We start from the raw sequence: 23,857 nt of genomic DNA, 5'->3' as shown, positions 1-23,857 counted from the left end.
GGCTTTTGTCACTCAATCAGTTCCTGTTCACACTCTTTAATGAAATGCCTTTCATTCTACTTTTCCTGTAACTTTCTGAAGTTTGTCCCTCAAATCTGATGCACCAATTATACCACTTTAAATGCAGCTTTAGACATTTTATTGGGGAACATAAAAGCTTTAATGTTTCAATTATGCTCCCAAATTAATTGCTTAAAAACATTTAGTTAAAACAATAAAAAAGTGAAATTTCCAAATACATAATTTCCCATCAGTTGTACTAAGCCTTAAGGGAATAATGGCTACTCCATTCAGGAACACATCATTCCTTTGTGTAACTTTGTAACATCAAAACCTTGTTTTCATTTTATTAAAGTGTGTTCTTTCTGTTTGAGACACCATCCAGTGAATTACTGAGGGGGATGGGAGTAAAAACGTGACTAAACAAGTTTGTGGAGCACAAATATGTTTTCCTCTTCTGTTATTCATTTGCCAGCTGCCCAAAATTGATCTTGCTGCGCACGGTGGGGGTCCTGACCATCAGGCTGGGAACCATCGCTCTATTTCACTCACATTTAATGAGGACCAGCTCACAGGTTCAGAAACAGCTTTAAAGTTTAAGTTCAGACTCTTCTGGTGCACATTTGGCATGAAATTATTACCACATTCCCCCTTACTGTTGAACCAACTCATAATTATTTGCACAACTAAATAAATGTTCTTTTTTTAGATCAGTTTCGACTTACACATTGCTGCTATAATCATGAAAACACGACTTAATTAAACTGCAAATGCCCCGAATTCAATGTTCTATAAATTAATGTAGTCGCCAAGAATGCCAGGATGAAACACCCACCTTCATTCTGTCACTTAGCCGACGATTGTTGGAAAACTTTCAGAGCCCTTCAAGACTGGATCATATGGAGGTAAGACGAGTCCATCTTTTTTCAAATCTGATGCTGGAAAGATATTTCTATAGTTTTATCCAGCTGCCATATCTATGACCTAAATTTCTACACTCGTTAAACAATTCAACATAAATGGTGTCACTAAGAAAAATTGCAGCATAAATATGCGAACATACTAGTGTTAACATTAAGCACAGACTAAGGATGATTTTTTTTTTGTGAACACACACACACACACGCAGCAGCATAGCACTCAGAGAGAATGCCGTTGCAGTTTTTTTTTTTTTTTTTTTTTGCAGAGCCTGCATCCTTAAATATCAGTAGCAGTAAAAGTGAAGTTAGACGGAAGGGAAGCTCCACATAGCTTCCCAATTCGCTTTCTCTATTCACAGTCATGCTTGACAAAAGCTTCACATAAAACAAAAGGTAAAAACATGACAGAAACACAACAATGATACTCTATGGTTTCATTTCAAATCTAGAAGCTATCTTTCCTTAATGAGAGATCATTGAACATTGAAGGGAAAGCTTGATATCTTTACATGATGAAGTATTTTTAATAAATTACTTTCTGCAAAAATGTAGATGACATTTCACCAGTTTGCAAAATGCTATTTAAAAAGAGTCGACACAGCATGGATCAGCTCAGTTGCATGGATTAAACACACAGTAAGTTTTCTATGTATGTTCAGCTCGTCTCACTCAGCACTAGTGTGATTTATGCAAGTCAGTCTTTAGTTTCTGAGAAGACAAATAATTCAAAGTAGAGTCTGTCTTCAGTCAAGATCATGTGTTTGCCAAACCTGACAAAGTAATTTATGATTCTGAGCTATAGCATGTAGCTTAGGGACTTCAATGGCAAATACTGTAAGCTGAAAATGGTAGCATAAAACATAATTGTGTGTAGAAACTTGACAAAGCAGATGGAAATATGAAATAGGCAAAACAACTGACTTTGGATTTTACATAAATTGACAGTTCTTGTTTGCGTTAAGTTTTCTGCATCTGCAGTGAGAAATGTTTCCTGAGGCTGCAGGAAATATTAGTGCCGTTTCCTCACTGCATGAAAGAAATGGACTCAAAACCAGTACAGCTTTGCATGTTTTTTGTGTTTTAATTGGAGCTGGTAAAAGTCTTGAAGTACAGGAAAGAAAGTAAGTTTATAGCATGTGAAGACAGTTTCTGAAGGAATGATGCATATCGTTTTTCTAACCGTAAACAAGTAATTGTTGGTGTCTAAACCTAACTGCAATACATCCAACGCCAAAAGGGATATAAATCAAAAATTTAATTTTTTTTAAGATAATGAATCTCAGTCTCTTTCCTAAGCTTTACAAGGCCAAATTCATGTAATTTTATTAGATTTGTTGAAAATGTTTTTCGTTTCTCCCAGAAAGCTAGTTGCATTGCTAAACTGTTGCTAGTGCTTCTTTGTGCGTCTGGCCCTGGATCAGATAAGCTGGTTCTTTATTAGCTTTATTAGGTGAGCTCATGGAAACCACCACCAAATCACATTTTTTGATCTGACAAAAACCAAAAAAGAACACTGCTTAAATTTTAACAAAACAAATCTGACTGGTATCAAAAAAAAAAAAAGAAAGAAAAGTTGACTCTCTCATGCTGCCACTCGTAGATCAATGCAATGCACAAAGCTGTGGTTCAGCTGAATCTATAAACACCATTTCCAACTGAGTTCTTAAACACTGTTGGTGAATAAATCTTGCTCTGAATGATGTGTTTATCTCCTTTTCCAGAGCTTCTGGTCCCAATTAGATCAGTGAAGAACTGGGCTGCATTGTGAAGCATTCATGAACACTTCATGTTGTTAAAAGCAACAATGACATATAAAAAAAAAATATCCTGATATTAGGGCATCTGTTGGAATGATTGCATGATTTTAAGCTAAACTATTAATACGTTCATAATACAGCCAATAACATAGCTGCAGGTTGACTATTGTGGCAAACCAGTTTTTTCTTCAAATGCCTGCTGGATCTAGCACAGGGCCTAGTTTAAGTCTGGGAACCACTATTGTGGAGAACCCTGTCTGTGTGAACCCATCAAAGCTATGCTGCGTCACTCCTCTAACACAAAGTAGAAATTATGTTTCATTCTGTTATTTTATGAATGAGACGACAGCTCCCGTTAATGTTAGTTTCATTCACACATTTCTGCTAATTTTTGCCCAAGTTTTCACACGTTAAGTTTCACATGGAAAAAAATAAAGGCAACCATTTGTCAGGATTTTGACAAGATTTATTCCTCTTGTCAAATAGGGAAAAAAATGCCACACAAAAAGGTCCAAGTTTATTGCTCTATATTTCTTGATCACCTGAAAGGAAGCGTATGATCCAGGTCGTCTTCAAATATAGCTCTCGTAGAAAATAAGTTCTTCACACTAACTATTTGCCAAATAAGTTAGCACAGTGCCACCTACAATCACTATAGCAAACCATCTGTTTTGGTGCAAAAACACACAAACATGAACTCCAAGTGTTGAAGAATGAAACCAGGATTCTTCAGTATTATCCAAAGCTGCCCGGTGATTTATTCCCATCCTGTTGATGGTTTTATTGGCCGCAGCCGGAGACTCTCCATGATCCCAACAACCTCTGACTGCGTTTTAATAAATCAAATCACAAAATAACGTAGCCTGCCTTCTTTCTCTTCATTCCATTTTGATAGAAATTGAACTTCACTAACGCAAAATGGCACACAAATGCGCTGTGGATCAAACTACCCCGCCCCCAAGAAATTAAAGTAAGCTTCTTCTCACAGAAGAAGATTTAAAATAAAGGCACATCTTTTAAAATCAGTGCCTATTCACTTTTTTTCATGATCTTTAGAGGTACCACGTGTATGAAATCGCAGACGTCTCCATCACTCGAATTAAATTGTAATCTCCAAAATTCTGTGAATGTTTTCATCTTCATCAAGCCCGGCACTGTCTGAGAAGTCCTCGCTGTTTTGAAATGAAGAACTGTGAGTAAACAATAGATTTACAAATGGCTGCCAGACAGTGCTCGACTCAGTGTGTGTGTGAGATAAATTTAGGACGGGAATTTACTGAAAAGCCTTCAGTTTCTCAACAAATAAAGCAGATTTCAGTAAAGTTACGGGCAAAAAGAGAGTTGATCTGTCATCTTTGATAAAGGTCCAACATTCTTTTCACCTCCTCTTCTTCCTCCTCCAGGCCTCACCTTCATCCTCCCTCACGCGCACACACACACACACACACACACCACTGCCTCCTCCACCAATCTCATCACTGACGCCAGGACATCAATTTTGCAAGTCGCCGAAAATTACCATGCATGAATGCAAAAAAGGCTGATCAGGAGTAATTAACACGGCTTCATATGCAAATTATATTAATGCAGAACTACAAAGTCATTATGCAAATGAGGGCTTCGCCGAGCCTCTTGACAAATACTCGCAGCTCCAGCCATCGAGATGGATGACAAGTCTGCTCACTCACTTCGGACTGGAGGGATGCCTGTGTGTTTTAGTCTAGTTAGTGGATTAGCACCGGCTATTGCTGCTGGCTAGCTGTGTGTGCGTGCGTGTGCGTGTCCGTGCATACGTGGCCAGTCTGTGCGTGTAAACTGTGTGATTAGGAAAGTGGCTAATGGCTGTGTGGCAGAGTAATGAACCTGAGATGCAGGGGATGGAGGCATTTGGGGGGTGAGATGATATGAATATGCATGATGCTCGCTGGCTTTGATGATTAAAGAAAATTTTAATATTTAAATGAGTGCATGCAAAGTGATTACCGCTGCAGAGACAGAGAGGGAGAAGACAGGGCAAAAATGGCAAAAAGGGATTTAGAAAATGCAAAGAAGCACATGAGATGTTGTATTGATGGCGAAGTTCCCCCCCCCCCAGCCCCCCTACCCACCTCCAGCCTCTGTGTTTCCTCTCTGTCTCAATCAGTCACCGTCTTTCTCTGCCGTCATGTGTCTCATTTCGCTCTGGGTGCCTGGTTTGTGTCCAGGATGTTGGATTTTACAGAAGAAAGATGGAAGAGGAGGGTGGAGGGAAGACAAGAGGGGGAAAAGTATGCTCACACGGACACGCAACATCTCATCCTGTGATGCATTTCTAAGGCTCGATGAGGAATACTCGGAAAGAGCCAGCGGTTAAACACGATCATTCTAATGAACAACTAAAAATATCCTTTGTAAGTAGGAACCAACCTGATGAGGCAAAAAATTATTTATTGAGTGCCCGGAACGTGCAAACAATTGAACTCCAGCATATTTCTTCTCTTCGTTGTGAAGAATGAACGACACACAGGGATGTGTTAGTATTTAAAAAGATCACAACGTTTTCTACCAGCCCTGTTCTTTCCTGCCAGGATTTATAGACCACATCAGGAGCGTCAGCCATCAACAGCATCAACAGGCTAATGTATAAAAGCAGTGTTACTGTTCAAGTCGGAGTATTTGTTTAACAAACTGTACGTTTAGTGACACTGGATTTTCAACTAGGTAGAAGTATTTTTATTTATTTTTTACTTTTAGTGGAAATGTTCCTCCTTTTGTTTTCGAGGTTTACATCCAGTCAGTTTTGGGCTATGTTAGGATCAAACAGTTTTAGACTAGGGAGACGTCAGATTTTAGCACCAGACTGACTCAACATCTCCTCCTGCTACTAATTTGTCCCCTTGCTTCACTTGCTCCTCCTTGTGTTTGTCCGTCTAAAACGCGTGGCTTTGGGCTTGAATGCTTATGAGGGTCATATATATTGAAAACTCAGAGAAAACAATTTTATATTTGCTCATTAGTGATGCCGTTGGGTCCTGATTAAAGGGAATGTGACATTTTATAAATATTAGCCATCGGTGACCAGTAACAGCGGCGCTCAAATAGAAGAAAAAAAGTGATTTGGCCTCAGAGTTTTCGACTGGTTTTTGCACATCCAGATACAAGGTGTTCCCATGTGTTGTAGATAGTGCAACACCGTACAAAAATATGGTCGTACATATTTTTGTACAGTGGTTTCTGACTCAATAAACCTTTTGTTGATAAAGGGCTGTTTCACCATTGTAAGACTCTACAAAGAGCTAGAAGCAACATTGAACATCTCAGTCAGATGCTAAATTGGTGGGGAAGTTGTCTGAATTTAAAGACATGCAATTCCAACCAGTTCATGTTTGTTTTGCATTTTATGAACCCCTTAATTTTAAAACGTACATATTTATTATCATGCTGTAATTTAAACTGGCTGCGGTTGAGTGGTGAACAATAAACCTCAAAAATACTTCCAAAACACTCGTTTTATGGGAGGGCATAAAGTAAAGCTAGTGTACATAACATAATTGTTTTGTTAATTAAAACACTTATGTGAAATATAAAATGGATTTATATTGCATGGTGTTTTACATAAGGTGATCTTAACTCTTTTTACAAACTCTTGACATATTTGAAAAAATAGCTAACATCAAACACATTAATTGTGTTACGGCATTTTTATTCACTAATTAAATACAAATATGACTTAGCATTGGAGAGAAAAATGTATAGTGCTGCTTAAACTTAAAATCTGAGCAAATCCTGCACTCAAAACTGGAAAATTCACTTTCCTGCAGAATCATACAACAGTTCTCACAACCCTATCAATATGGCGGCAGGGGTGACGTATGAAACGGCATCTGTGTTTGATCGGTAATCCTCCAGGTAGCAGACTTCGGGGATCGCTGCTCTATATTCCCACTTAAACAATTTCAGAATAAAAAAATAAATAAATAAGAAACCCAGTTTTCCAGAACCAGATGACATTTCTGTAAGTTCTTATCTGAGCAAACAGCAAGTCCTTTTTTAAACAAACTGTGTGGTTAAACCTCGACCTTATATGTGCATGCACCGTTCAGACCCTATAAAATGCATCACGGCTGAACTATCTAAAGATACAAACACCCAGGCTGGGGTGAGAGAGGCAAACCAATACTTGCAGAGAGAGAGAGAAAGCGATACAAACCAGAGTAATTACCACTTCAAACAGGCCATCGCTCCATCCGAGAGGCCTCCCAGCTTTATTGAAACGCACACACACACTAAAAAAAAAAAACAAGAGCAGTGGGGCTCCATAACGCCTCTAAAGTACAGACTGCTATATCAAACACACACACACTCTAGGTTGAAGCTCTTTATGCAGTTTAATTTGGAAGATAAATAAGCATATGGTAAATATTTTCACGACCCGCCACCGAGCTCTGTCATTATTTATGAAAAACGTGTGTGAACGTTTGAAGCGCTTTCGTCATCGCCGCGTTTTAATATTGGAATTACAGCTGGTGGTGTAAGAATAATTGAAGTGCAACAAACAGAAGCAAGAAAGGCTGCGAACGCTGCACACGTACAACCTGTCAGATTGAAGAAAGGTGTCATCGTCTCGGAGTTTGTCAGAACTTCCCCCCTCTGCTGCGTGTGTGTGTGTGTGTGTGTGTGTGTGTGTGTGTGTGTGTGTGTGTGTGTGTGGCGTAAGTGGACTTGGTTAAACGTCTGAATTAAAGCCTGGCTGACGGGGCTTTAAGGGCTGCACAGCATCGTGTCAGGTGCTGTTAAACACTCCTCGGTGAGAAGCACTCACACAGTGCACAGGCCTTAAAGGAAAACCGACATGTTTCTTTAATTTCATCTGCTGTCACTGTGTGGCGCCTGCTAACCAGGCCGACGCTCACCTGACACTATGGAGGTGTTTGACCCGACTGTTGCCAGTAAACCTCCAGCAGGTTGGCCACAATGCGTTTCTTCAAACTGCCTCCGATGATGTTTGGTTGTCTGTGTTGTCAGCGCCGATAAGAAACAGTCATTGTCTGCTTCATCGTTTATTTTGACTAATTCAGAGGCTTCGCGAACAACAAAACCTTGAGTCGGAGAAGGAATTGCTGTATGCCGTTAGTCGGTCAAATATTTCAAACCTGGACTCTGACTACCTCCGGCCTGTTTTAGCAGCTTCATGAACTTTTAAGCTGCTGCTATACATGGATTTCCCCTGTGTCAGACAATGAAGGCCATTTCTATTTTATTCAATGCAATTTTGCATTTTTTGAGGTTTTCTCAACAGTTTTTTTTTCTACATCTCCTTTTATTTATTTTACATATAAAATTGTATGGTAGCAACAGGTAAAATAATCATATTAGTGACATATTACATTATTCTTAGTGCCTACAGTATAGTTATTTGCATTTACTCTCAGGGTTGCAGAATCCTCCTATTGCTGGTATATGTGAGGAATATCTATGGAGTACCTAGTAGAGAACTAAAAGGCCAGAAAATGGTAAAGACTAAGGTTTCTTCTTTGGTTTCCTGTTTGTCGTCGTATTGATTTTTAAAATGTTACAGCTAACTTTAGAAGATTAAACTTGCCTCGCCTCATCCTGTTGATCTCCTCAACATCCGCACACCTTCATGACCAATCACATCAACCAGCAATTTCTTCACAAAGTGCTGAGATAAAAGTTAGTGGATGCAGCACTCATTACGGCCCCACTACAACTGCAATACCGTACATTAAATCACAACAAAACCATTCGATTTCTACCCATTTTTATCTATTCAATAAAAAAAAATACAATTTTATTTATAAAATATAAATTAACATAACTTTTTATACAAACTAATAATGTATCCTGTGAGCACTAGAATGTATTATATATATTGCTTCTCACCATATCTTGCACACGTGTTATTTTTCAAATCTCATCGTTTCATCTTGTTTTGTAAACTTTAGCTTAACATCAGTAGATTTTCTCCCTCTGAATTTGATTCATCTTTGTTGTTAAAGAAATATAAATCTTCCCACAAAAAGACAGAAGCTACATCTTGCTCTGAGCTTTCCATTTCTATTTAATAAAGTTTTTAAAAAGGAATATCATTTTAAACATGCTTGACAAGAAATGAACTAGAAGGACCTTCATATTGTGGAGAACTTATAATCATGCACATATATATTTTTTCTTATCAATGACATAAAATTGTATGTTTTAAATTTAGAATTAAAAATGAAAAAGGAAATACTAAATAAGGGAAATTTGCCTGAGAAGTGAGATTACACCTACAGAAACTTGTCAATTTTTCTTAAACTGTTTAAAAAAATCTAGTTCTATGAAATGTCTAATAAATCTATACTTGCCTTACGGATCATAAATCATTGTGAGATGTAGTCTTTTTTTTTTTTTTAGAAGGTGAACCATAACTTATGCTAAAATTGGTCCCAGAAAGCCTCACACTGATAGAGAAGCATGTTTTTACTGCTCAGGAGGGGGAACGCTTCATGCTCCATATTTCTCTCTCATGTCTGACTTTAGCATAACCGGTGAAAGACAAGGGATCAGTTACAGAGCAGGAGCACCTTTTCTAATTTAAAAGTTTGAAATAAAACAGAGGATTGCTTCTGCTGTATCAACCTGCAGGGTGCCAATTACACCGCCCTGATCAGTTTTCCCTCTGCTCCATCTCTGTCCCCACCTACAACACCAGGTAATAAAAGGTGTGAAGAGAAAAACTCCATCTAAGTCGGAAAGAAAACTTCTTTCCCAGCTTGTCGCTACCCTTCCCCCCCTGTGGCTGCGAGTCGTGCGTTTTCTGCAAATTAAAGCCCGTGTTGATTAACAAAGCGCTCTGTCCTTTGCTTGTGTTAATAAGGTGCAGCTTGGACGTATGCATCATGTGGAAACTGTGAAATACCGAGGGTAATTTTGCAACATAAAATCTTATTGGAGCAATATAGTTTACAGCTGCCGCCGCAGTGCACGTCCAATTGAGCCACTAATGTTTTTGCTTTTAATATGAAAATTATTATTACGCTTTCTGTTATAAAGAAATATTGTGCAATTACGGTTTCCAGCATGTGGGGCTGATTCCACTGGAGAATTGCAGTTGAATATATTGCAAGCATTTGAAGCAAAGGGAAAATATATTTCTGCACATAAATATGAAAAACTAATGACATGAAGTCAATTAGCACCGAGCTAGAGAGCTGTTTTTTTCTTCTTTTTGTTTTTTTTTTTCCTGTCGTGTCCAAAGCAGTGAAACTCTGCACGTATAAGCAAGCTTTACGTCAGCTTCTGACTTCAATTTAAATCTTGTTGCATTAGAGAATCTGAGGAACATAAAATAAAATGAAAACTGTAACATGAATCTGCAAACGCACACTAAGCAAGGGCTAAAATCAGAACAGGAAACAGAAAAGTGTAGCAATGTTTTTCATGTTGACCACTATGGCCTCAAACTACACAGAATATCTACTTTCGTTTGAGATTCACTGATCACTTAACTACAGTTCGGAATCAAACCCTGTTTCCTTTTTAGTTATTTAATAAAAAACCATAAAACAACAACACCAGTCATCATCTACAAACACAACAACTAACAGCATGACTTTGGAGGAGTTTTTTCAAACTTAAAAATCTGATTAAGGTTAGAGATAAATGCTTTCATCCAAAGCAGCTGTCTCTATTAAATAATTAATCAATCAAATTTTATTTTTGTAGCAACTCTCAGCAACACGGCATTTCAAAGTGCTTTATATCATAAAAAAACACAAAAATACAAAGTCAACTTAGAGAAAATGTTTTGTTGCTGGTATGCGTACCAGCTAATCAGACACATTTGGAAACTTTTATCTTTAAGTTATATGCATTCTGAGTCCTGACCCTTGCTTAACCGCTGGTTTGTTGGTGATTTTTAGCTAAATCTGGATTTTGGTGAATTCCTGTGGATTTCTGACTTCCAAAGTTCTCTGGGAATATTCAGCCTTTCTCCTGTGGAGTAATTATATTGACTGGTTTGAGAGATAACTGAAAAAAAAATGGAAGAAACTTGCCTCTTTTTAATCCCCCTCTCTGCCTTCTCCTTCCACTGTGTTCTTTCCTCTTTCTTTCTTTTCCTGGCTTTGCTTATTTGAATTTTAATGAGCTTTTCACCTTTTTAAGCAGATGGCTTAGGCTGGATTTCTCCACGCGAGTCGGGGTGAGCCTCTCTGTCATGTTTTTGCACAGTTTGTTTCAACGAGCCGAGTCCTTGAGGGGGTTTAGAGCTCTGAGTGTGGAAGGCGTCTGTCCTCTCTCTGTTGTCCTCCCTCTCTAATGAAATGAACTTCTCTCTCTTTCTTCCTGCAGCAGCAACACGACGGGACTGATCCACAAAAACTGAAAACATGTGTGCTCAAAGATATGCAAACCCAAACACTCTCTTTGTAGCAGACAGACCTGAGAGTTGGAGGTCAGAATCTGGAAATGCTGTTTTCCAGATCAGTTAAACCCTCAAGGATCTCATGATTAAGGTGAAGGTGTCCCGGCATGTCTTCCACTCATTTTGCATTCTAATTTGCTCCGAGAAATCATTAGCTTGTGGTAATATTAGGTTTGCAATTTGGATCAAAATTCAATCAGTTTCTGGTTATCATCTCATTTTGCACAAACTGACGTTTTCAGCTGCTTCTGAGTACAGATACACCTCTTTTCCAAATGCTATGTATATTAGTATAATGGAGTTTCTGCAAACAAATTCCGTTGCATCCAGTTAGAGTTGAAAATCAGAGCTGACTCGAAACAGTTGCATGCTCTCCACATAATCTTCTGTACAAAAGCAGCTGAGCTTCCCCGCCTGCTCTCTAACTATAATGTGAGATGCAATTTCAAAATTTACCTGCAAATAAAAATCTGAAAATTGTAGCGCATGCCACACACATTATTCTAACTGAATGCCAGAAACTATTTCTCTGCGGATCGCTTTAGCTCCTCCAGAGAAACAATGGGTCTTTTTGGCTGCTTCCCTGATAATTGCGGTCATTGCCAGGCCTCTCTGATTAGGTGGAAAACCACGTTTTTATAGATTTGACGCTATTTTTTCCATTTTCTACTGATGAACTACAAAAAGATCTGTGAGAAGTTCTAATTATTTACCAATAAACTCCCAAGGCATTCCCAGAAAAGCTGGATTTATATGGAGATTGAAGTAAATTAACTAGTAAGGTGGTTTTTGAAAGCATTTTGTTTTCAAAAGAAGTTAAATGGGTTGGATATAAAAGCATGGTTTGCTTGCAAAAAAAGGTATAAAATTAATGTATTCTAATACTTCTGGACGTTAGGTTTGTTCTATCAATTAAAATCATGACTATATACATAGAAATCAGTGGTTTTCAGGTGAAAAACTTTGAAAAAAATATCAGTACTGTTCAATATTATACTGTCCATTTAGAGAGTTTGATTCAATCAAAAATGAAAACTGAGCATAAGCAGACCTATCAGACTCTGTCTCCAACTCTAAACGTTAGGAAAAGTCCCAGTTTAGAATAGTGGGAAAGTTATGCAATGTTGAGAAAATACACTTGCAAACTAAAATGATTTCAAACAAATTCTACAAATTTTTGCTTAAATGAATTTTGTTTTTCAGATTGTATTTGGAGAAAGGTGTTTTTTTTTTTTTTGGATGTGTGTCGGGGAAAATGTGAGCTTCCTGAAAGTGATAGTGTGCCTCTGTCCTGCCTACCTGCTGGAGTGCTCTCCTGCTTCGGGCAAATTCCTTTGGTGGGCGTCTTCTCCCCTCTCTCCACTCCTTCTCCTCGTCCTCTCCCTCCCACCGCCTCCTCCTCCTCTGGTGTCACCTGGATGCCGATCTCCACCGGCTCCACCACCTTCCTCAGCTCCCCCCGCTGGGCGTAGTGATGAAGGCTTTGCAGACCCCCACCTCCTCCTCCTCCTCCCCCTCCTGCTCCTCCTCCTCGGTCATTCAACTTGTCGTAGCAACCGTTGGGCAGCAGCGGTGTTTGGCACTGCTTCTTCTTGTGCTCGATGAAGAGGAGGATGTCGCCCAGCGGGAAGGTGAGTTGGCACTGGCCACAGGTCAGCAGGTCGTGATCGACGTGGAGGCCGGGCGGCAGCGTGTGGGCCAAGCTGGGCTCCAGAGCGTGGCCAGGAAGGCCGAGCGGGTGGGGGGGCGACGGGTCGGAGAGCAGAGCGCCATCTGGATGCTCAACTTCTGCTACAGTTAAGAGAAGAAAACAGGCGACACGAGTGAACGTCAGTCTGGATTAACATCAGCAGGAGCTGTGAAAAATAGTTTAACTTTTTTTTTTTTTTTTCACACAGACACACATCTTTGAGTCTTCTCCTCAAAGAACAGAGACAGAAAGAAGAGAGAAATGTACAACAGCAGGAAGAAGCGGACTAATTGCACAGATCCAAACAGTGGAGGTTATGACCGATCCTGAATCGTGACCTTTGCTCTCTATTCATCCACTCTGCGAACTCTGATGCACTCAGCAGGATTTTATCATAAACTCAGAAAGGCTTCAGATGCAGCAGCTGGCTGTGAAATCTGATGGTAAGGAAGCCAGAGTAACACATTTTCCAATCCAAAAACAAAATCAATTCAAGTAGGCTTCCACTTCCACTTATTTTTACTGAAGTGCCATAGTTAAACTTATTGATGTCCGTTTTGATCACAAAGGGTTGATAAAAGCTGAACACACTTTTATCTCAAATTCGGTTTACTCTGTAAATTCATTGTTGGTATATGATAAACAGGAGGCTCTATAAAAATCTGTGTTTGATTCCTCATCATGCCTGTAAGATTCATCTAGTTTCTATAAGTAAAACTAAGATGAGGACATATACAGGACAACCTTCTAAAGGAGAAAAACTTCATTTTTCTAACGGTATCATGTGTGTGATTCTCCAGTTCACACACTTGGTGTCCAACCAGACTACAAATGTTATTCCTGATATTCCTCATCATCACCTCCGTTTCTAACGGACAAAGGATTTAGCTGCAGATGTCAAACTCGATAGACCTGCTGCTTTTTAACACAGAGCTGATCAACTTTCAATTAGAGATGTATTCTAGATTTGATCCTCAGAATATCAGCAGACAGACTGAAGACAGATGCAGGCATTGCTTATCTGTTTTCTACGGCTGCAGGAAGTGTGTGAGAGTGCGCGCGTGTGTGTGTGAGCAGGTGTACAGCATCAGAGCTCCATCAGCCCACAACCCTGCTTCTTCTGCATCGTAACATGTTTGTCTGCAGCACACACACCCATACTCACACGCACACATGCATGCATTATTGTGTTTGTGGCCTGCAGGCTGCAGCCATCTGTCCTCTGAAATGATCAGCCATGTACAGTACGGAGTGTGTTTCCTAATAAACATCAGAGAGAATAAAGCCAGTTAGCTGACCTGGAACAAACCCAACACACACACAAACACACACACACACACACGCACACACACCCCCACACACACACACCGCAGACTCGATTTCATCTGACATGTCAGTTATTGTAGTAATGTGATAAACACCGACAGATGTGAAATAGGCAGCTGCCTTCCTGTGGGTTGATCAACTGGAACAGAACGATTCTCTTAAAACCACAAAAAAAAAATGATCAAATTTACTCAAATGTTTGTTAGTCGTCCTGATAAATCGCTGTGTAACGTTACATTCAGCCCGTCTGAGGAGACGCTTCGCATGAAAACAAAACCGTAGGTTTGGTTTTGAGTATTTTCTCTTCTTTTTCGCACACCAGCACGGCCGACAGTTTGCATGCAAATGATGGCGTGGAGGAGGAAGCGACACTGTAGCCTGATTTACCTAATAAGGTTTATGTGAGGCAGCTGAGAGCGCTAATAGGATGAAGGAGGGGGGGGAAAGTAAAAAGAAATGGGCAGAATTAAAAAAAAAAAAATCAGTAGAGATGCGGAGCTACGATGAAATGCAGAGTTAAAAATACTCTGTTTGCAAATTTGGCCCAAGCTGCCTACCGTACCTGCGGTTTGGCTTCATTTGGTGGCCATCTACTATTGCAGCTTGAGATACCAGCAAATGCCATCAAATGTTTCCTTTTATTCTGAGCGACTTAAGCTGACAACAAAAAAATAAAATAAAATGCCAGAGCGTGTTTTCTTTTTTTTGTGTGTGTGCAGCGAGCTCTGAAATCAAGATAAAAATGTTAGTAAGGCTACACACTATCACACACAAACACACACTTTCACGCAGGATGGTATTGAGATATCAAAATTTGATTTAAGTTCATTTCCTCTGAGCTCATTTCGCTGCCGCATGCGGCTGCAGCTGGATGCAGGAGCTCTGCAGACACAAAGTTGTTCTTACTGTGCATCAACTATTTTTACTTTGCAACTTGTTTTGACAGAGCAACTGGAGATGAGTCCGACTGTGTTGGTGCAGAATGTACGATGTGTTTGTCGGTTTGCAGGTGTTTCAGGATCAAACCATCACCTTCTCGCTCTTCTGCCGTTTCCTGTCTGCTGTCAACCATCAAAACCAGAGCAAGAAATACATGAAAAAGTACTCATATTGAGCAGCAAACGATTCCAGGCCAAGCAGGGGAATCGGATGATGTTTGTTCTCCTGTTCTGTGGACAAATCCTCCCCGTTTTGAATAAAACTAATTTTAATCCACAAAATGTGACTTTTTATTTTTACTTTGTTCTGTTTTGTCGTTAAGTTTGCTAAATCAATGAATGATGTTGTTTTAGTTATACAAAACTCTGTAACATTTACTGTTGTTTTGATTTTGGTAAACAGACTCGAGTGAAAAGAAAGATCCAGTAGTTTTAAAACAGCTTTACCTCAACCAGTGTTGGATGACGCGTTACGACACCATGAAAGACTTTGTATTTGCGACAGGAAACATTTTCACAAATCAAAGTGTGCCGACTTTGTAAGCATGAAGAAAGCTGTATTTTATTTCAGACAGCTGACTGGCAGTTCACAGCCACAGGTTTGGAGCACTGTGCTTTAGGAACGCTATGGTGGAAAATTTTAAACGTGTTTTTAAAAAAAAATACTTTTTAACACCATTAGCCAGCCCATGCCTACTACAAAACATTTGGTTCAGCATAAAATTACCCAAAATTAATCACTCCCACCCTGAAAAATGTGTGGAGATGAAAGACTAATCCCATAGGGGTGTTAGCAGAATTATTCAGTGTTATAAACTAAAGAAAAAGTCCAGAAGATATGCTTAAATCCTTGCACTAAGCGCACAGTGAGTGAGTCCCAGTGAAGTTTTCACTGTAAATAAGACCCAGAAGTACACAGGGTGCAGTTGCTGACAGTTAAAGAGGTGAATGTGGTCTTCCAGCACTGATGTCATCTGATTAAACACACACTCACACACACACCACACACACTCTGCTCCAGCGCTCCCAGCCTGATAGCTCCCCCTAGCTTAAGCAGAGTGAACACCAACAGGAGGAGGTGCTGAGGTGCTGAAGTGCAAGCAGACAACAGTAAAACCTCAGCTGAGCACGCCAGTACTCTGGTATGCAGGAGTGTGTGTTTAAGCGTGTGTGCAGCCATGAGTTCAGACATGCTCTTGCGCATTCGTGGGCTTCCATGCAGGATTTAAATGCTACAAAAGCAATAGGAAACTGCACCGGTTTACAAAAATCAAGAGGGGTGGGGGGCGGCAACAAATATCCCTTCACGTTCTGGTTTAAGTAAATCAGCACACACATCTCACGCGTTCAGCTGCTGCTTTAGTGACCCTAAGCTGAACCGGCGCGTTTATCAGAATCCGCTGAGCAGGAGAGCAGTTTCATTTGTGGCATTTTAAAGGCTCCTCTCCGCCTCTAACAAAGACTTCAGCCCCAGCGGGGTGCACGGCTATTTGACAAGCCGAAGGGAAACATGCATCTCAAGTGGGCGACTGCAATTTACACGGAGCACGTGCGCGCGCGCGTGCGTAATGAAAGCTCTCGTCCTGTTTGCGCCTCTTCACACTCCATCAGCCTCCTTGGCTTTCTCTTTCGTTCTTTCTTTCTTTTTCTTTTTTTTAATTCACCGTGCATCAAATCAGACAAAACCCGAAACTGTCTTGATTCTTATTGTCTCTGAGGGACAAACTCTGCACATGATCAGGAGATTTCTCACTCTGGTTTGATTTCTTTTTCTTTCTTTTTTTTCCTTCTTCCTCTTTTAAGTGCTTGATGTGAAAAAATGTGCAGAGCTGGATTTACTGGAGACGATAAACATGCAGATTATTCCTCAGATTCATTCACCAGTTGGTTCCAGGACCAATTCATTACTGAATCTGAAAAGAAAAGGCTGTCACACTTTAAGATGGAAGAAGTCTCCATAAACAGAGCATCCACTAAGAAAAAAACTAAAACATCTGAGCGCTTCATGGCCAAACTTCATTTAAAAAGTTTAGCTTCACCATCTCCACACATTCCCTCTTAATGCAGAATTCAGATTTTAAAATGCAGGGCGGTTTTTTGGAGTGTTTTGCAAAAAATTTTTGAATAAAAACCTGCATCTGATGGATTTTAGCGCATGGCAGCTCAAGAGGAATTATGTAGATTTTGGGGGAGGTGTGTACATTTACATGTCTTACTTCTCACATAAATATGTGCATCTGTGTGTGCACATGCGAGTTGCCAAGCAGAGTAAATCCAGGACCTTCGCTTGCACATAAACTACAGAACGTGGTAAAGTACGGGAGCCTGAACGCGGATAATTCAGACGCGTCCGACCGACCTGCACACAGAACAAACAGGAAGTTCGCTTATTAACCTGTAATCTTTCGTTCCGCCTGACTTCCTACATCCCCATTTTCAGCTTTCTGATAAACTTACAGACCGCACCAAGTGACGCTCCGCAGGCCTCCCGGGGAGCTGCTGCGCAAAGTTGCGGCACTTTTCTTAAAAAAAAAAAAAAAAGAGAGAGAGAGAGACAGAGAGAGAGAGAGATAGAGAGAGAGAGAGAGAGAGAGAGAATAGTTTAAGATCAAGCATTCGCTGAAATTCGCTAAAATTCCTTTTTTTCCGTGCATGCAGGTCGGCCTTACAGCACAGCGGAATTTGAGCACAACCAGGCTGTGGAATTAAAAGCACCCCCAGTGCAAAAAGAAAGTTTGTTAAAACATTTAAGGTAATTCAGTGCGTGTTGTCTCCCTGCTGCCAGGACGAACCAGCCCGAAAAAATGATCCGAGGCCATAAACAAAATAAATATCTTCACGCTCAGATGTTTGAGAGCAAAGCTTCACAGATGAAAACTGTTTGAAGTCCAAGGATTAATATGAGGGATTCAAATGTCACACAAGATTAAATGTCAAAGATGTTTGTCTTTTCTTTTGGAGAAAAACTAAATTAATGAAATTTAATAGATCGTTTCTCATTTAGAAGATAACTTTTGACCTGCAGATTGTGTTTGTCACTTATTAGGGCAGCACATTTTAGTTTGGTGTCAAATAATCCAAACGTTGTGAACAGCTTTCATATGGTGGGAAATGAGCTTTATAACGGTCTGAACGGGACAAACAAAGTGGTGGAAAAAATCCCATATTTATGTAGAGGCGTCTGTTTAATATAAGCCATTTTTGTTATGCAGTTTTTTTTTTAAAGTTATGTTGGTCAATTATTTTTTTTAAATAAAAACAAACATTCAGTCTCTGAAATGAAACATGAATAAACTGTACAAAAGTGTGTTATTTTGTGTAGAAAACTAAGTCAGGAATCTGACAGATTAAACTGCCTTTTTTTTAAATCTAAAATATCAATTTCTCTGCTGAATAAATCGCAGCTTCTCAGTCAGCCAGGAGCGGAGCACCGACCTCGTCTCGGGACGGACCTCCGGCTGCTCCGTGCGCGGCTCCTTCAGCTGCGCACGGAGCTCCACTGACTGATCAATTCTGAGCTCCACTGACAGCGTGTTATTTTGTACCGAGCAGATCAGATAAGCGCTTTAAAGAATTTGACTAATTCCTACCAATTAATTATGAAAAAATGGGAGAACAATCCCTCAGGGGACACTTCACAAAACTTTCCGTGCCAAATCTGAATATGTAGATGTTTTTGTTCCTTCTATGCAATCAGAAAAGACAAGAAAAAAAAAAAAAGAAGCAAAAACAACATCGGAATGTGAGCGTGAGAAAAGTGATGCAGGGAAACTTACGCGTGATTTCTCTCTGGGACAGGTGCTGCGGGTTCCCCTGCTTTCGTCGGGACATCGCCCTGGCATTTACACTGGCATCGCCCGGAGAGCTGCGCAGGAAAGGTCGGCTCTCCTCCTCCTTCTCCCTCTTCTCCTCCTGCGGCTGCTGCTCCTGCACGCGGCCAAACTGGCCCCAAAATTCACTGGTCACCCCCAGCTGACCGCTTCGCACCGGCCCCAGGTGCGGCCCGCGGACTGGCCCCTGCGCGGCGGATTTGTCCTCGGTGGGCAGCGGCTGCTGCGCTCTGCGGTCACCGGCCGTGGCGCAGCGCTGGGCGCCGGGGCGCTCGCTCGGAGCTCGGTGCCAAAGTGGTTGCGCGCCTCCCTTCTTCGAGCGCGGAGGGAGGGGGGGACAGCCGGGCTCGTTCCTCCGTCGCTTTCACACCATCCCCTCAAAGGAGCGCGGAGGGAAAAAAAAAAAAAAGAGCGGAGCGGAGAGGCGGCGGGGTCACCTCCTGATGCTCTGTCCGTCTCTGTGTCCACTCTCCGGACACTGGACACTGTCCGGTCCTGTGTGCAGGAGTGACGCGGGTGGCTGGACTTCAGTTGACGCGTGTTAAACAGGAATCCAGATTTCTTCTCGCCAAGTGGTGGGCACCTCCAGCGCTGCACTCAGCGCCGGCCTCTCAGACTTTAACTCTTGCAGTCAGAGCCCGGCACTGGTCCGAGGACGGTCTGTCACCCTCTTTTTCTCTTTGTGCTCGCGGAGGAGTCTCGCATCCCCCCGGCGCGCGCGCGTGGCTCTGCGTGGCTCTGTGCGGCTCTCTGGCTTCTACGGTGGGAGAAAACTCAAGTTCAAGTGCGGACGTGACGTTCAGTCTGCGGTGAGAAGGGAGAGTGGAGACTGAAGAGCACTGGGGGCGACTAGTGGTAGCTTTCACACACACTCTCACACACTCACACTCACACTCGGGCATGTGTCGCGCACGGCAGCAGTGGCCACAGTCGCTCAAGTCATCTCCGCGCCGCGGAAGCGTCGCTGCGTAAACGGGATTGGTGTTTTCTGTTGGAGAAGTGACCCGAAGCGCGTGCACACCTGCTCGGACACTGTGCACGAGCACTTGGTTTGCACTGCGTTTTGCAGGGCTGTCTTTTTTTCTTTTCGTTTTCTTTTTTCGCAATTATCCGCCGTTTAAATTTTCTGTAAAGCTTTAAATGCAACCGATTGTTAGATTTATTCGGACTTTACAAAAATGACCTTTCTGTGTTGCACGTGCACAGAGGTAAAAAAAAATCACCCTAGAAGCGAGTAGAGCATTTTACTAAAATTAGAGCTGACCCTTAATTCTTTAATCAATTGTATAATTGATAAATTTGGGATGAAGATGCCATGTCTTGGTCTTCAGTTGTGGCTCTTGCTACACGCACACAGACACTGATCACACGCAAGTATTGATCTCGCTCGGATTCGAATAATATAAGGGGGGAAAAACAGTTTCCTAATGTATTTATTGTTTATTCGATTGTCAGGATAAGATATGGGTGTCGGAGAGTTAAAAAAATTAATTTAGGTGGAGGTGTGCGTTAACGTGGCAGCTTTGTGACCTCACAGTGTCAAATCAGCTTCGGGGAGAAATGAACATCTAGAGGTGTGAATTTAAGAGTGAGACCCTGTTATTCACACGTTAAACTGGATTAATTTAATTTTACTTTTTTTTTCTTTAAATGGGGTTTGGATAGCATTGAGGGCTTTAAAGGCGGCTGGAAACTGCATTTCCGCGCTCTTCCCTGGCACCACCATCACTCTGGCTCCCATCCTCACACACCTCCCTCCAGAGGAGACGCCAAAGCAAGAGCAACATTTAGGATGTTTTTTTTTTGTTTGTTTTTTTTTTTTTTTGCATCTGATGGGAACGCGCCAGTGTCAGAGGGAGCGGAGTTGTTTTTTTTTAGCCGTGGTCGCTCAAACTGACCAGAGAAATGAAATCGCTCCTCTCACTTTTTTTTTTTAGCTTCCTCTCTGCAGAGCTTGGAGGCTGCAGCAGGCCCGGGGTTTCTTCTCATCCATCACAGCCTCCAACACAGACAAACCTGCGGTTGTCGTCCTGATTCCTACAGATTTCCGTACTTAGTTGGGGAGATGGCAGGTGTATCCTGCAGATCAGCCATTTTAACGTTTGGAGGAATCCCTGCAGCCCTGTCTCCGCATCATCAGGCCACAGAGAGGACTTAAAACATTCAACTTCTTTTAGCAATTAAAATAAATTAATAAATCTGTCTTCTCTGCGATTAAAAAACAAACAAAAAAAATTGCAATCAACTTTTTGGAGCAGAGAATGAGGCTTTCTTCACTGCGGCCAGCATCAGCATCAGCATCATGGGCTTCTTGTCCTTGCAACCTGATTGGCTCATTAGTCAGATGGGCGACAGGTGCATCATTCCGCTTCCTTACTGGACGTTTTTCCAGAGGTGATTTCTCACTTAAAGGCCATCAGTGTGAGTTATGGCGTCCTGCTTCCATCCGTCCCTTAATTTGCATATATATGTATGTGCGTGTTTGTTTTTATGTTAATTCTAAATAATTCCTTCCTCCACTTTTTTTTTTTTTTTTTTTACTCCATCGCATCGTTTGGCGCGGTTAAATTTTAATTAGAGGGACGTGGAGGTGTCCTTTGGAGTTTTAAGATCACTTTGCCGGCAACTGTTCACCGCTAAACTGCTAATATTGATGTTTACGAGTGGAGATGCAGGCTGGCAGATTAAACTTGATGCGGGGAGAAACAAATGTGCACTTTAAGAGGATCTGAGCTGTGAGAGGAATGTTTGATGTGAGCCTTCACTCTTTCTTCTTCTTCCACTTTTTCAGCCAATCAGGAGCTCTTTGTTTATTACAAAGGCATCCATCTGAACAATAGCCTAATAAACATCCTTTATATGTGTTCGCTTTCTTTTCATAAAGAAACTGATATAAAAATAAGTGATTAAAGTGTATTTTTCCGCTAAAATATTAAACACATAAAATCCCACTAAAATATAATTTATAATAATTTAATGTAGATGGAAACTTAAAATAAATTTTAGGAACGACACATTCTGTAAGTAGGCGTCCTTCTTAACAGCAGTCTGAATGTCAGCTTCGTCCATTAAAGGGACGATTCGCTTCTCTGATCCTGTCTCCAGTGATGAAAAGCAGAAAAGAAAAGGCTGGAGGTGAAGTGATGAGCTCCGAATGATGACCCTCGGAGCTCCGACCAGCGGTGCAACACCACCCTCTGTTGGTGATCTGCTGCCATAAGCAAACGCCGAGTCCCTCTGATTCAGCTGGAGTGCTTCTATGTTCGCCACATTAATAACTGAACACTCCGATTACTTTCAGAAAACTTCTTAAATTGAATCAAGCAATGTGTGAAAACCCATGTCCAACATGTTAAAGTCTCAGTTGTCTTCTCCCTGACTTTATGTCGTTGTAGAGGAATTTGGGCCCATGAAGCATTGCTATACTTTAACTGACATTTGGTCCAGTTGTTTCTCCATAACTTTTATCTAAGTTTGGACCATTGAAACTGTTTTTTTTTTCTTATTGAGCCATCCTATTGTATATTTACTGCTGGGTTTGGGATGATGGTCCAGGTGGGGGCAAGCTTCACCTCTAGGGACACATTACCTCATATTTGACTCTAGGTCATGTCATGTATCCAGCAAAGTTCATGGTTGGCTCAATGACTGCAAGGCTTGGCTAAAGCTGAAGCCTGTGCCATCAGCACCCCGACACTTTGTGCTTCATTCACATGAACCTTTGCAAACCATTGCATTTCTCCGCCAGTACTTTGTAACAGTTCAGTCTTCCTGTTCTGTCATCGACGTTAGCATTGTGCTAACTGAGACTCTGAATGTTGATTTTTTTAATGTACTGAACCTATTTTCCAAATCAACTTTTAACCAACCGTTTTCAGCACTTCCTGCTCTGTGATGTTCACATTTTTGCAGCACCTGGCTAACTTTACCTCTCAACTCCTGTGGAAGCAGCAAAGGGGCTGTGAATGAGTGTGAAGTGAATAAAAAGCAGCTGTGATCATCTCTGCACTGAGCAGAGAGCCAGTGGAGGAGCGCAGAAGCCCTTAAGCACAATTACAGATATCAAAGTTGGAATTATTCCGTTTAAAGGGAAAAATGCTAATCACTGATTTATTTAGAGCAAGTTAGCAGAAGTCTCATGACACAAACAAGTGTGCGCTCCCACTTCAGGACCTTTTATCCTCCCCTCCTCTGTTTTCAAAGAGAATTATTTTCACCTTCATTAATTCCAGCAGAATTAAAGCAGCGGGTAATGCATGTGTTGGTCGGTATTAATTTTCATATAATGATGCTGAGAGAGGAAATGAGAAAAAGGGATATGTAGCGTCCTAATTAGGTTTGCCTTCAATTAGAGGCTATAAATGAGCAAGGCAGATCTCCAGGGCTTCAAAACGTTCACAATGCTAAAAAAATATTTGTTTTTCAAACTTGAGTTTTGAGGGTGATGGGTGGTGTAGCGGCTACTTTGGAAAACATCCAGATAAAAGAAAGTGAAAAAGTTTTTGGAAAAGTTGCGGAAAATATAAAGTAAAAAATAAAAAAAAAACATTTAGTGACAATGGATTTTATTAAAAATATTGACCACTACATCCTGCGTCTCATTAAGTTTGCATTGACCAATCAATACTTTTATTTAAGGCTGCAACAGAAAGAGGAATTTAGCACTGGTGATTATCTTAAATCAACCAATGTCAGTAGCTGATCATGACTTTGTAGGGTCACAGTTCTCCGTCACCATTATTTGTGGGTCAGAATCCTAAATGTTTACCAGTTTGTCACAATCTGAGGCATTGATAGAACAACTGGTTTTAAATACCGATGGATCAGTATTCAAAGACCTTGGCTGAACAGTCGACACACTCTCAGCTGATTAAGTGCTAAACTTTAAAACTTTTTCTCACAGGTGAGGGAGTCCTGCATGTGAATAACAAATCAAGGACTTAATGGCGATCTGAAGCTAAGTTACCTCAGCAGAAGGAAAACAACTAA

The 23,857-nt window shown here is 41.0% G+C and overlaps 1 protein-coding gene across 1 annotated transcript in view; it reads right to left on the bottom strand.

Moving 5' to 3' along the window:
- bcl11ba (BCL11 transcription factor B a) overlaps positions 1-22,554 on the bottom strand; it is a 42,687-nt gene extending 20,133 nt beyond the window's left edge. Inside the window, exons 1-2 of the mRNA XM_015010700.2 lie at positions 18,815-22,554; positions 12,384-12,875 (exon numbers count right to left, since the gene is read on the bottom strand). Of these exons, the coding sequence (XP_014866186.1) occupies positions 12,384-12,875; positions 18,815-18,869 (547 nt within the window). The 5' untranslated portion in view covers positions 18,870-22,554. The remainder of the gene's footprint in view (positions 1-12,383; positions 12,876-18,814) is intronic.
- Between the last annotated feature and the right edge of the window lie 1,303 nt (positions 22,555-23,857).

This window comes from Poecilia mexicana, unplaced genomic scaffold, assembly GCF_051168715.1.
Source record: "Poecilia mexicana isolate PSO_F unplaced genomic scaffold, ASM5116871v1 scaffold_22, whole genome shotgun sequence".
Classification (NCBI taxonomy): Eukaryota; Metazoa; Chordata; class Actinopteri; order Cyprinodontiformes; family Poeciliidae; genus Poecilia; species Poecilia mexicana.
The sequence above is the reverse complement of the archived record's forward strand: the minus strand, read 5'-3'. Positions and strand labels throughout refer to the sequence as shown.